Genomic DNA, 13,751 nt, shown 5'->3' on the forward strand with positions numbered 1-13,751 from the left:
TAAAGGACTTTGCATAGTTCAAACAAAATCTGTAGGAATGACTGCCCACTTTATGATAGACACCTGAAGCAAAATACATTTGGTAAATCAAAGGTGCAGCTTTTTAGCATGGAGATTCTTGCTTCTTCTGTACTACAGCAACTGCTGGATTCATATGGGGAGTTACACAGATTTATTCCCTACACTATTGATTAAAACAAATATACATATATCCACAGACATCATTACCTTATTTCTCAATTAAAACTCTTTAAATTTTGAAACATAAATTGAGAAACTTGTGTTCTTAGGAGAAGGTTGGTCAGGTTTGTTATTGTCCAGAAATGCCAGCCAAACTGAAAAAGTCCTGTAAAGCTCTGATGGTGGATCTAACAGAAGTCTTTAAGACATTACTGTTATTCATTATCTGTCCCATTCCTTTAACTGAGGTTATCACCTGTAGCAGAAGGGAACACACATTCATATTTTTAAGTGCTTTTTATTGTCCAATGCATCACCTTAAGGCACTAGTGGAGGTGGTTTGCATTAACCTACCAGGCTGAGTGAGTCAGTTAAGAGCAAGAAAATGCTTCCCTCTCTTATGCCTACTACAGGAGCAGATGGCCACAAGCAGTGATGCTTTAAACAGCCATGGCTGGATCAACCAAAACTCACCTTTCAGAGCCCTCATGCTGAAGGCTCCAAGATTAAACAACCAAAACAATTCAAGTAGGACCAATTTTCTTGCTTGGACTTCTGTAAGTGACCAGGCTCAACATGCCGCTGTTCTTCATCATCCAAAATGTCAAATTGTTAGAACACACAAGTAGATGATCACATCACAACTTGGCATACATATTCCCTCTAACTACATGGCTCTTCTGATGCACCTTCTTCATTTCTCTTGACAACAGAACACTGGTCTTTTAGTAACTTGACGTCTTATCTGAGAAGAAAGGGACACCTTCAAAGCCTTATTTTCTTAGATGGCAAGGTGATTGCAGACAGTTACAGATCACTCAGATTTCTTCTTATTCCCAGTGCATCTTGAAGGTGAGCCTCAAAACTAGACTTGATCATTACTGCTTTGCCTCTATGAGAATTTTGGATCCAGGACAAAAAAGCTGTCCCAAGTATATGAAAATATCAGGTTGAACTAAGGCACAAAAGGTAGGATGAATACATAGTAACACTATCTTCATCAAACATAATGAAAAAACTCCATTGAATGAGCATAAAAACTTTTTAAGTTGCCATGATAGCTGCAGAAATCTGAAAGCTGAAATATACCACTGGGCTTCAAGGGCTTTATAAAATCTTGAACTCACTTGCAACTATATGATAGTAAGAATCAGAGAGGTGAGGAGAGAGTAATTAACCTCTGAAAACAGATGTCTTCATATCTTCTCTTTTACAGTCAAATATATGCAAGTTTGCATACATCTACTTTGTTAAGTCACGAGACCCAAGGGGAACGGATGACCTTTGGAACTTCTACAATATCCATTGAAATATACTCTATACCTTTCAAAGCATCAGTATCCAAGCTTCATCTACTTCATTCCATAGACTGTAGAATTTCTTTTTATGATGGGAATCTAGGACTTTGCCAAAATACCAGACTAATGTCTTTCTTTCTAATCTTACAGACATAGATCCAAAGCTTGCCACAGTTCCAAACATGTAAGCTCACAAGCTTTTGAGACCAATGAAGTGTGATCAGGATCTTTTTGCTTTGGTCTTTGTAACACTTTTCATAATAAAAAGAACATGTAGTAGGCCACGGAAGAGTTTTCTGACCATACTAGAGATTAGGTATGCAAGTTTGTTTTTTTCAGATTCTTTTCAAAACCATTTTCACTCCTCCACCTCTCTCTGAGGATGTAGATACACTCAAAAACATTTTGTCCAATTCCTTTAACAAATTTATGACAGTTCAGAGCATAGTCTGATCCCAGTTAATCTATGTATACATCTTTTTGACTTGACAAATTCACAAGGATTTTCCCTGTACATTGAAACATGCTCACCAAAAGGTAGTACCTTGAAACTCATAAGCTAGCTTAAACTAAAAAGTAGTACAGATGTTCTATCAAATTAAATGATTCACTGTGGTACAAGAAACAAAACATTACAGGAACCACAAGCTTGACATGGATAAAAAAAATTAGCTGGATTTCCAAATGGTTGTCTCCTACCTCTCCTCTTAGAAACAGTATTCCTGGAGACAATTGTGGCCTTCATCTTTGGAAATATATGCATATTAAAATTATGAATACTTTCAGGTTTAGAACTTAATTAAATACTGTGGAACTTTTGTGCAAAAAAGCATTGCACAGGAACAGCCACAGATACCCCGAGATACCTTTCTCCTGAAATTATGAGTCAATCATGATCTGAAGAATATCCATCCTGAAAACAGATATGCTTGGAAGCCGAGGAAGTGTTAGAAGCAGTAGCTGGATGAGGGGAGCTGTATTAAAGAAATACCTCTGTTCTTTTATTCAACCTGGCATCTTACCAAAGCAGCAGCCACAACACCATTAGTGATGAAGTCTCCTATGTTACTGCTTTCCTGCAAACCTGATGACTGCCTTAAGCCCCAGATTAAACCCTTTCAACAACTGAGTATAATTGGATGATAGCCTAAAAACTTCTAGAACTGCTTGGCCTAGCAAACTGAAATGGGCTTTTTGTAAGTATCTGTGAAAAGGTAAGTTAAATGTGCATGGTTGCTAAGCTTTATTTTAATAGAATAGTAACACTTCGCTATACTAATACTGTTTGATAGACTTCAAAATAGACATAATAGAAAAATTATCGCTTCCCCATTCAGACTTTGCAAGGGATTCAGTTGTAGACTTCATATCCAGGATGGTTAAATGTGAACATACTCCTCTTCACAGCCACAAATAAGTTTGATCCTCTAAGGTTGAATTCTGGATGAACCCTTTTGATGGCAATTGAAAATACAAACTTACTTTTCGTAAAGTAAAACAATTAAGATTTTTACACTTTTAAAGCTTTAACACTCTTCAGAGATTACTGGGATACGCCTTCATTCATTTGAAATACCACTTATTTAATGATTTTAAAAAGTAATTAATACATTTAAACCAAATATACCAGTCCTAAGAGGTTATGGTATGTTGTCAAATCTACTTTTTAACAACCTCAGAGACAAGTCAGACAGAGGTCCAATTACAAGCTTATCTTATTTAAGCTAATAATCAAGATTAGAAATTCTCAACAGGTAACACTCAGCTGTATGTTCAAATAACAAACCTCTGTTTACTGTTAACTGTTTTCTTTTCTTACTTATTTTTCACAGATCTCTTCAAAGTTGTGTAAGTGCCCTGTCCCTCCAACCAACAGTGCTCTGTAGACCACAGTAATCCAATCTGTGTACAAGGAAGGTTTAAAATTACTTCAGTGGTACTGATGGATGACCTTTCAAGGGAGTGAGGGTAAATATCCATTCTTTTCTACTCCTTCACTAATACACACCATCAAAAACCATGAGAGTTTGCTCTCACCTGACTTCCCCCCAAAGTCCTATTCCAATAAAAAAAAGAATTGAACAACCAAAGAGAATCTTCCCATCAGTAGAAGAGATTTCCACAGTACAAGCTCCTCCCCTTGAAGGAGAGACTCAGCAAACACAGGTCAAAAATTTTATTCTCACTGTTTCCTCCCTTACAGAAGAAACCAAGAAAGTACAGTCATGAAGCTCATATAGGAAGCCTCATAGAACTGAACCTAATTCCAAAAATCTCTAAGGAAGAATCCAGAGGGCTTCTAGCTTCTGCAGTTCAAAGGAATGGATTTCTGAGAATCTGAACAGGAACAGCTGCTAATTTTTAGCAATCTGTTAAAAAGACTTCTGTTCACTGTACAAAAAGGAAAGCCCATCAGGCGGGATGTCTAAACTCATTCAGGACAAAACACAAAAAGGCTACAGGGGTCTCTAACATGCCTTAGGGGTGTAGTAGACTTTATCAAAATGAAGATTCTGAAGTTTTGCTTGTTTCCTTAAATATAGCAATAACACTGTCATTGTATCAGAATGATATATGATTTTATTAATCTTTCTGCTTAAGGATGTCTGGTAACCCATTATTCCCTGTCAACTATAGTAATACAAAGGAAATATTACAGTAGGAAATAACAAGAATTGAACTGCAGAAAAGTGTAATCAAATATCTACACTTGTTTAGAGATTGGAAGCTGTAACTTCACCTCCCTGAATTTAATATTGCTTTTACAAACAATATTATTTTAATTTACTTATGAGATAGATTCTTCTGACGTAAGTGCTGGGTTTTATCCATGTGATTGCTTTGTGCAGAATTATAGTTCTGTAAACTCAAAATATCTGAGCAAAAGCTAAAGTGCACTTACTTTGAAATAGGGAGTGCAGCACCTAATTTCACAAGAAAAATGCAACACACTAATATCAGGCAATGAAAACTACTTATTTTAGGTATCACACTACCATATCCAATTAGTTTTTAATTCATTAGTATAAACAGAAAACTTCAGAAATAAGCAATGACTTTGAAATCTCCATTCCAGATATTGATTTTGTTCTGACATCATACCTTGCACAAAATCAAGATATTAAAAATATCTTCAATTGACTAGATACAGTAACATTTATATTGCATGACAATGAAAAGAAGTCTGTGTCCTCTTAGGTTGGTGTCAGGGAAAATTTAGCGAATATGAACTACCGAAATGCTGGGATTAAATTCTTAATAAAGTTTATTAATTACTCATGCCATTTCTTTATCAAGATTTAAATCCGCTATAGAGAAATTACTGTCCCAGACTATAAGTCATTACTGGGTAAATAATATGGTAAATCCTGTCATCCATCTAACAGATACAATCAAGCGTATATACAACATGCAAGTTACACTGAATTTTCCAGCGTTAGTTTACACTACAGACTGGGGGGGAGGGAAGAAGATGAATTCTTGCTAACTGCTACGTTTTGGTTATTTTCTACACCATCTTACAGGAGCAGGTTTCTGCATTACCCTACATAAAGCACAGCCTGGGATAAATGGGGGAATTTTGATTTCATGTTACACATGAGCATAAATAAAAGTGCTATTACAATCACAGAATCACAGAATATTCTGAGTTGGAAGGGACCCACAAGGATCATCAAGTCCAACTCTTGAGTGAATGGCCCGTATGGGGATAAAACCCACAATCTTGGCATTATTAGCACCATGCTCCAACCAACTGAGCTGTCACATGCCTTTCCTTTTTTTAAACAAATGTATTTTTCATTCAATTAGTTTTTCATTCTTCATAAAAACTGTAAAAGGAAGTAACTTTTCCCAGACAGATGGAAACATTGCAACATTTCACTGCAATTCCTCTGAATAGAAGAGGAATTTCTTTCCCCTTACTTTTCTTAAAACATGTCTGAACACACACAAAGACTAAATCTCTTATCTAGAGGAACTGGAGGCTGCAAAGCTGCTTTTCTTGGAAGAGTTACAGGAGGTATCAGTTTCATCCATTATGCCTATGCAGACCCAATGAAAGCCTGTATATACAAAACATGATACCTAATGTCCTACTACACAGACACACAATCTGTCACACTCTCTCATTTCATTTTCTAGTATTAGTGACTGTAATCTGTGAGATTACTATACAAATTGCTAAACTTTTAGCTCCATTTTTAAGGAAATAAACCCTCTATAACATATTTTTGGAAATTAATGCTAATATACTGGTTATAATTACACATTCTGTCATTTCATTAATTTTTGGCTACATAAAATTAGATGTAAACAAACCATACTTAACAGTGTTCTCCTACTAGCTTCCTCTTTGGGGAACTTTATGGGGGAGATGGGTAATGGAGAGAAAGGGAGAGGAGCTGGATAAGAACTTAAAAGGTAAGAGAAAAAGGTTACTTACCTATAACTGTAGTTTTGAGAGTTTTGCTCCGGCAGATTCACACTCTTGGGATGTGTGTGTCTGCTGCTATGGGCTTGGAACGAACCAAAAAAAAGAAGGGCCCACAGCAGGCATCCAAATGCCCCCTAACTGATCCCGTTATTGGAAATAAAGTTATTATGGCTTCACTTCTTCCTAATTTAAAGAATCCACAGTAAGATTCCAAAGAAGTGGGTAAAATGGATCCTCAGGGATAAAATATATAGGGAAAAACACACACATACAAGTTGGTTTGTCTCATTAAGAAAATTCTTCTAATGTTTTAAGTTTAAAAAAAAATATTAGCCTCCCAATTAAATGGTTAGTGATTAATGATTTCATTATTCTTCTCAAAAATCCCAAAGAACAGTGCTTTTTACAAGTAAAAGCAGAACTCCTTAATCTTTTAAAACAGTGGGATTACACAAAAGTGTCTTTGAAGCAGCCTAAAATCTAACAGTGACCACACAATTCTATGTATGAAAGAGCTCAAATTAAAATGTAGCAACTCCGAATAAAATAAAAAACTAAATCAATTTGAAAAAGAGTATCTGAAAAAAGATGGGTTACTTTCTGGGGTTTTACGTAATTTTCAAGGTTATCTTCCCTTTTGCCCTTGCTAGAAGACTCAGAGCTCCTTTTAGCTTTTTGGTTCACAGTGTTTGGAGTTTTTAGAAAAGCATAAAAGATCTCGAGGCATAAACTTTGAATCTGAAAATTAATTCTGGAGCAGGTCTGAATCTTGAAAAACAAGAAGAACTTTATGTAATGTTCTAGGAAGGTTTGGTCTGAAAGTGAGTGACTAACTTTGAACTACTTAATTATACACAAAAATAACCCACTGGCATCTGAACAGTGGTAAAGTACAATTTAATACAGAATTGAGGTTATCAAAATTAAATTTCTTTCTCAACATCCCCATATTTCAAAAGAAAAAAAAGATGCTTGAGAAGAACAGAAATTCCTGGGACAAATTTTCTAGTTTCCTGTACTTTCTTGGAGTAGTCAACTTCAGAGTGTGAACAAAGCACAACTTCAGTTAAGTTCAACAAAACTGGTTCAGAATACAGAACAAAACTGGTTCAGAATACAGACTTCTACTTGTTTCAAAAGCTTTCAAGGGTACCAAGTAGTACAGGAAATGTGACTACTGGCAGTGCTTAGAAGAGAATGAAGTGTGTATGAAGTTCCACTACCTTTCTGAAGAAATTATATCATCAAAATATCACAATGAACCTAGAGCAGAAGATGGTTCACCTGCCGACCGTTGTGGAAAAAGATAATCCATTTCTGTCTTAGCCCTTCTGAATCACTTTTTTTTCCAACTCAGATAATCTGAGTCTTGATAAATAAGACCTATCTGTAACACTACACACTCTTTCAAAAGAGAAGATATGATCCAGTATTGATTAACAAACATCTTGTATCCAATCAGAGTATAGAGGCCAATGGGGGGGGGGGGGGGGGGAGCAATGGGAACTGAAGATCTGAGGTGTGTCTTGTTCCATGGACTTAATTAATAGTACTGAGGATGTTAAACATAACAGATGTATTGGAATGTACCTTGCAGTGCCAAGTGCCTAGATTTCCAAAGTCACCAACTACTCCTTTCATTAACAGATACAGATACATTACTTCAAATTACTTCTAAAATTAACCAATACAGAGAGATTTCCTTGATGGAGAAAGTAGGAAGAGGAGATGAACTCCTACCCTTCCACACAGAGGACAAGGATGAAACCAACTTTTTCAAAATTTGCAACTCTCTATCATGATGAAAAGACCATACAATTCACCGAACCCAAGAACCAAACAGACCAAAATGATAGAATTATAAAAACATAGCTCCAAAAAGCACCCAAATGAGGCAGAAAGTTTGTATTATAAAATAATTTCTTATGCATATCTGACATACACTTGGTCAAATCTGTCAGATTTTGAATGATTGATTTTTGTGCTAAATATTCCTTTACCAGAAAGGCAAGCTGCTTTTCAAAGAAGACACTTCTGCAAAACCCTGTGTTAGTTCCTCTTCCGAAACAGAAACTGCCTCCCCTTCCACTATGAGAGACTTTGTTTGGTGGAAGCTAAATATTTTAACAGCTTTGTTAAAAATAATGATTAATTACAGAAAGCACTATAATTACCCAAAGGCTCCAATCCCTATTTCCCACCAAACATAATTGGAGGACTTCAGCATTAAAAAAAAAAAAAAGACCTTAGCATTGCCTTAGGCAAATGTAGCAGTTGTACAATTCTTAGCGAGAATCCCCCTCAGAAAACCTCTGCCTCTCCTCTGAAATAAACAGTTCCACCATGCTACTGGTTACTAGCCCCAGAAAGAACATGCCATGTCCAACCAAAGCCTTACTGTTAAAAAGAAAGCATTTGAAAACCTTTGATGAAGCACAGTACTACAGAGATTTTATGTCTAAAAAAAAGGACAGAAGAGACCACTTATCTTCTATCAAAACTTGTGAGTACAAGTCTACTGAAAGTAATTTACGGAAAACAATTTGAGTATACAAAGAAAAATGAACTGTGTCCGTAAAACGCATTCCCATGCCTGGATTACAAAAGCAGCAAAGAAGCTTCCATGCAGATTTTAGCATGTGCTAGCACCTTGAGTAAGTTTCTAGAGCGATGCCTGCTCATCAGCTGGCACTACACATTCTCATTCTAATTAGAAAGACCACTTGCTACACCCACACCATTTTCTCGGCATAAAGTTATCTGAAATTACAATATATGTACTAAAATGAAAAAATGCCAGGCTTTTGTAAAAATACACTAAGCAGCTTTGCACAAATGAATGACATATTTAGAAGTTATTGAATATGTTTCTAACAGACATATTCCCACAGGAACAATAGAAGAAACTTCCTCCTGTAGCCACGCCTCCTGCAGCTCTAACTAGAACAATCCCTGTGTGTATCAACTTCTAGACATAGCACAAACTCAGAAGCAACAGCAAAAGCATTACCAAAAAGTAAGAACTGTGTTTCTCCAAGGTAACAGCTTTTCAGAAAATCTGTCCCAAGACTGCTAAAAATCTTTCTGCTGAATACTATGCACTCCCAGCTGAAAGCTCAGCAGCCGAAGTGAAAAGAGCTGCTGTCTATCACAGGGGCAACTTAGCATGAGTGAATAAACAGTGATCATTTATCCCAATATAAGGCAGCAACTCTTGCACCTGATTTATAGCAATTGTAGGAACTCAGGAAGAACTGAGACCTGCCAGAGGATGCAGATAAGAGGGAAGCATAAGATCAGGAAGATGGTTATTGATCAGTGGGGAAGGGGAGAGAATACATTCTATAAAAATCACTCCTTTCCCCAAAAGAAACAAATCAAGAGTCTGTCCATGGCTATGTAATTATGATAAACAAACTTTACAACTAATGATCAACATTTTCTGAAAGCCACAAGAAAACAGAAAGTGTGTTTCAGTCTTTGAAGGCTGCTGTGCATTTTTCCAGATGCTTCTCAGGTAAAATATGACGAAGATTCTATTTGAAGTGTGAGGACATAAATGTAGCTTTTGAAGTAGTATGCCACAAACCACAGACTAACTCCCCAACAATAAATTTAAAATTAGTAGAAGATATTTAAGTAAATTAACAAATTCCCCATTTCATTGAATTAAAATTAAAGACAGTAGAGATCTCTTTTGAGGTGAGCACACATTTTCTCCATATATTCACAGACAACATTTCCTAAAAGGACTTGATTTAGTTACCAAATAAGGAACATCTCAGAAGTTAATCCTTTTACTACTGCAACAAACACATTTACAAACACAGACACACACATACACACACACACACACACAAAAACTCTATCCTCCCCTCACCACTCTAGCATCTTTAAAAACAGTGAAAAACCACTTTGAATAGGGAGAAAATTTGCACTCTTACTGCTGGTTAAAGACCCAAACTGTGTGGGGTTCATTCAGCTGCACACATGCAAGTATATTCACAATGGACTAGTTTTACCTATGAACAACCAACATCAGAATTTTTACCATTTTTCACTTTGCAAGATTTTTCTTGTGCGTACGTAATAAATTAGCATTATGCTACAAAAGACTTTTTTCTCAGAAGTCAAACACAATGCAGAGGAAGCTTCTGAAAAATACTTATGGTAACCTATCACTTTCTAATTTATAAAATACATTTTATCTTCAAGATCTACATGTGGACTTTGTATCTGGTTTTGAGATTTCTGAACCCAAAGACCTTCAAACCAGTTAACAACAGAAAGGGAAATCAAAATAAAACAAAAAAAAAGATAGAAAGAAAAAAAAGATAGATTCAGTTGAAGCAATTAAGACAACCAGTACAGCTACTGAAGTGAAGATAAAACGTTTCAGAGGCCATCTGGTTCTGTGCTAGAAACCATACAGATATATTGTAGTTCTCAAAAGCTTCTAATGCCTACATAATAGTTAATATCCAGTCGAACAAACATTACAGACAATACAGTACTATATATTAGCCAGTTATTATACTACCTTTAAAAAAACAGATGTGATTTTAATCTGGCATCTCCTTCACATTAAATTTAAATGGGGATATGAATAGAAATGGGATAAAACAGTTTTCCTGAGTTTTCTTAAAATTAGGTAACATGGGTGGTTAATTGATAATTCAACTATCAAAACTTACTACATATTTTAATTTATGGTATGGCTGGGATTTTAGAAACTATAAACAATATCAATTGTACTTCATTCATTCTCACAGTTCAAAGTGAGAGTATCTTAAAAGAATTTTGAAACATACGAATTTATTTCACTTTCCATCCATTAAGACCCCAAATAAAAAATACCAGGTATTCAAAATACGCATATATGAGAGATTATAGTTCATTGTTGGAGAGGAATGGAAATGAACGTTGCAGAAGAACCTACACTGAGTAAACAGAACTGAACTATGTGACAATGACAGGAAGCTTTTTATATATATATATATATGGGGTTTATATGCATATATATATATTTATATAATATATAGTGTATACACGCACACAATCCTTTTACCTTTATCTTGCACTTCTTTTGAAAATCGCTCCCTTTCAATAGCTGATTCACGTTCTATCCGCTCAATTTCAGCCAATGCATCCAATTCTACTTCATCATATGACGTTATAGCTCCTTGTTGCGAAACCTGTTGCTGTGTCTGTACCACAGGAGTTTGAGGTTGTTTTGCAGCAACTGAAGTGTTCTGTTGTAAAACAGGCACTTGTTGTGCCTGAAGGAAAGCTGTCTGTTCATGCTGCGGCAAACACTGAGCAGCGTTTAGTGGGCGGTTAACATCCTGTGGAGTAACGGGTGTTTTAGAAGTCTGTCCTGGGTACTGCACATTAAAAGGAATATCACCCTCTGACACACTGCTGTTTTCCAAACCAGAAAGCATATCATCCTGCTGGTCCATATCCGAAGATCTTACACGAGAGAGTCTTAATGTAAGCTTAGTGGAGTCCTTGGAAGGAGAACTAATGATATCATACATTGCAGCTTTTTCAGTCTGGTCTTTTTCATCCTTGCCTAACTTCATTTTCTTTTGTTTCTTTTGCTTTCTTTCTGGAGAATCTAACAATATGTCTGGGGGAACATCTCTAGGTGATGAATAAGGTGGAGGCTGAGATTGTTGGATTAAAGGTTGTCTTGATCCTAGAATAATAATTCAGAAAAACTGAACAGTTATGTTGTTTCATGTTTATATAAAAACACACTAAATATAACCTACATAATGTTAATGTGTATTTCTACATATAACTGTGATCACAAAAGGTCTAAATAAGATTGGTAGGAAGCACATCATTGCTAGATCAAGATGCAATCCAGACAGTTGCAGTATATTTCCTAGGAATTTTAGCAGTCCATTGCAGGTAGAGAAAGGATCATTTCAGAGAAGATGGAACAAAAAAACCCACCACCAAAAAAGAATAAATAAAAATAGTACCTAAGGTTCAGAATATCAACTATTAGAAAATGGTCAATGAAGCAAGTTGACTACAGAAAAAAGGAAAAATCAAAAAGATTCTTAATAAGGTCCAGTGATGAAGACTTAATGATCAGTGTAGACACATTAGCCATTTCAGTCACACATTTTTAATTTAAAAAAATTCAAAACATACACAACCTCCTTAACTTGGATTCTGACAATTAATTTTGAACTTTTTTAAAATCTATTTTAGGTAAACTCATTCCTACCTCCCCTACTCATTACTATGTAGAAAACACTAATTGTCTTAAGGCATTTTTCTACCATTCCTTCCCTTATCTCCCTCCTCTCTCCTTTTTTTAGTTTATGAATATTTGTTTCTCTGTACTCTCATTTCAGGATTTGAGTGTATCCATAGAAATTTTTAAAAGAGGACATTTTTAATTAAATACATTCTCCAACTAAGCACATTCAAAGTTTTTGTTCCTCAAACTAATCAGCTCCCCGTAACTGTTAGCCTAGAAAAAAAGGTCTGAAAAACAGAACTGTTCAACCTGTCCCAATTGCAACTTTGAGCTATATTTTTGGCTTAAAAAGAAATAGTAGGAGGAGAGGTGGGAGGTGGGGACACAGAGTCTCTTCTTAAAGCAACCACTCAGATTCCATTCATCCATTGGGGAATACTGATTTTTGGAAAGTAGTGACTGAAATTATTGTTATTCTGGTCAGGTCAACATAGGTCAGTACTGCTAATAACAACCAAAAAGTAACTGGAATACAGGTCCCCATGTGCTTCATTCAAGAAACACCACTAAACAGGAAAGTAGTGTTATTCTGCAGCTTAAATTTCTACTAGATGTTTTTAGAAATATTAAGAATCATTAAGCAATTAAGTACTGACCTGTAGATGAAAAAACAGAATGGGTATTACTAAAGCTTCAATTCACAGGAAAAGTGTGCTTTTACTGATGACTTCTTTGCACAGGTTGCTATACTTATTTTGCCCACCTAGTACATTCTGTAAAAAGTCCTATAACTTCTGTATGGATGACATGGGTTTAACTTAATCCTTCTTGGCCATCAGCAATAACTCCATATTGTGCCAATAACATCCGTAATGTCAGAAAACCCTACTGTGACTCACTCCGATCCTCAAAATCTTTCTACTATTCCACTTCCCCCTCCCAAATCAGACACCACACTCAACCAAAGTTCTGGCTACACCCTAAGATCTCTCACTTGCTTTTCACCACAGATTCCTATTTGTGTGATGCTCCTCCCCCCAGTTGCCATTTCTTTTGGTAATTTACAAGATTGTCTTAGTGTAATGTGTAGCAGAAATCATCAGCTATTAATTTCTTTCATGGTAATGACTACCGCTCAGGAAATACAAGCTGCAGGGTAATTTCTACAAATAGTAGAGGCAGCTCAGAACTTTTCAAAGAGATATTGCTGACCTACTAATCTTGAATTATCTCAAATAAATACTTTTAAAGTTGCAACCGTGGGATATTTACTGTTTTTCACACTTACACTTCCAAAGAGGCACAGATTTGATTCTCCCTTGTCCTAAACCTCTAAGTAAATCTGACAAAGTTGTTCTGATTTGGTATTAATTTGGTATTTGTCATGTTGAAAAATAACACTGTAGCAATAGATAAGGTGATTCTTTTTATCTTTGAGTACACTTGAGGAGGTCAGAAGGATTTCAGTGCATTTCATTGAACATACTTAGAATCCAGCAAATGAAGAAACAAAAGTAAAGTTTTGCCTCTCCTAGGCAGCACTACGAATAGGTATTTGAAAATATCTTCCTCCTGAAGGAAATTCCTGAAAGGTTTTGATAGTAAGGTCTATAAGCTG

General features: G+C 35.8%; 1 protein-coding gene across 4 annotated transcripts in view; it reads right to left on the reverse strand.

Moving 5' to 3' along the window:
• Window positions 1–13,751, reverse strand: part of NIPBL (NIPBL cohesin loading factor) — a 162,017-nt gene that overhangs the window by 58,708 nt on the left and 89,558 nt on the right. For 3 of the 4 annotated variants that reach the window (XM_027734109.2, XM_027734110.2, XM_027734111.2), the window contains one exon: window positions 10,982–11,614. The exons of the other annotated variant lie outside the window; for it this stretch is intronic. In XM_027734109.2, coding sequence (XP_027589910.1) covers window positions 10,982–11,614 — 633 coding nt within the window. The remainder of the gene's footprint in view (window positions 1–10,981; window positions 11,615–13,751) is intronic. 4 annotated transcript variants of the gene reach the window in all.

Source organism: Pipra filicauda, unplaced genomic scaffold (genome assembly GCF_003945595.2).
Source record: "Pipra filicauda isolate LSUMZ 115617 unplaced genomic scaffold, ASM394559v2 scaffold426_size588282_pilon, whole genome shotgun sequence".
Taxonomy (NCBI): Eukaryota; Metazoa; Chordata; class Aves; order Passeriformes; family Pipridae; genus Pipra; species Pipra filicauda.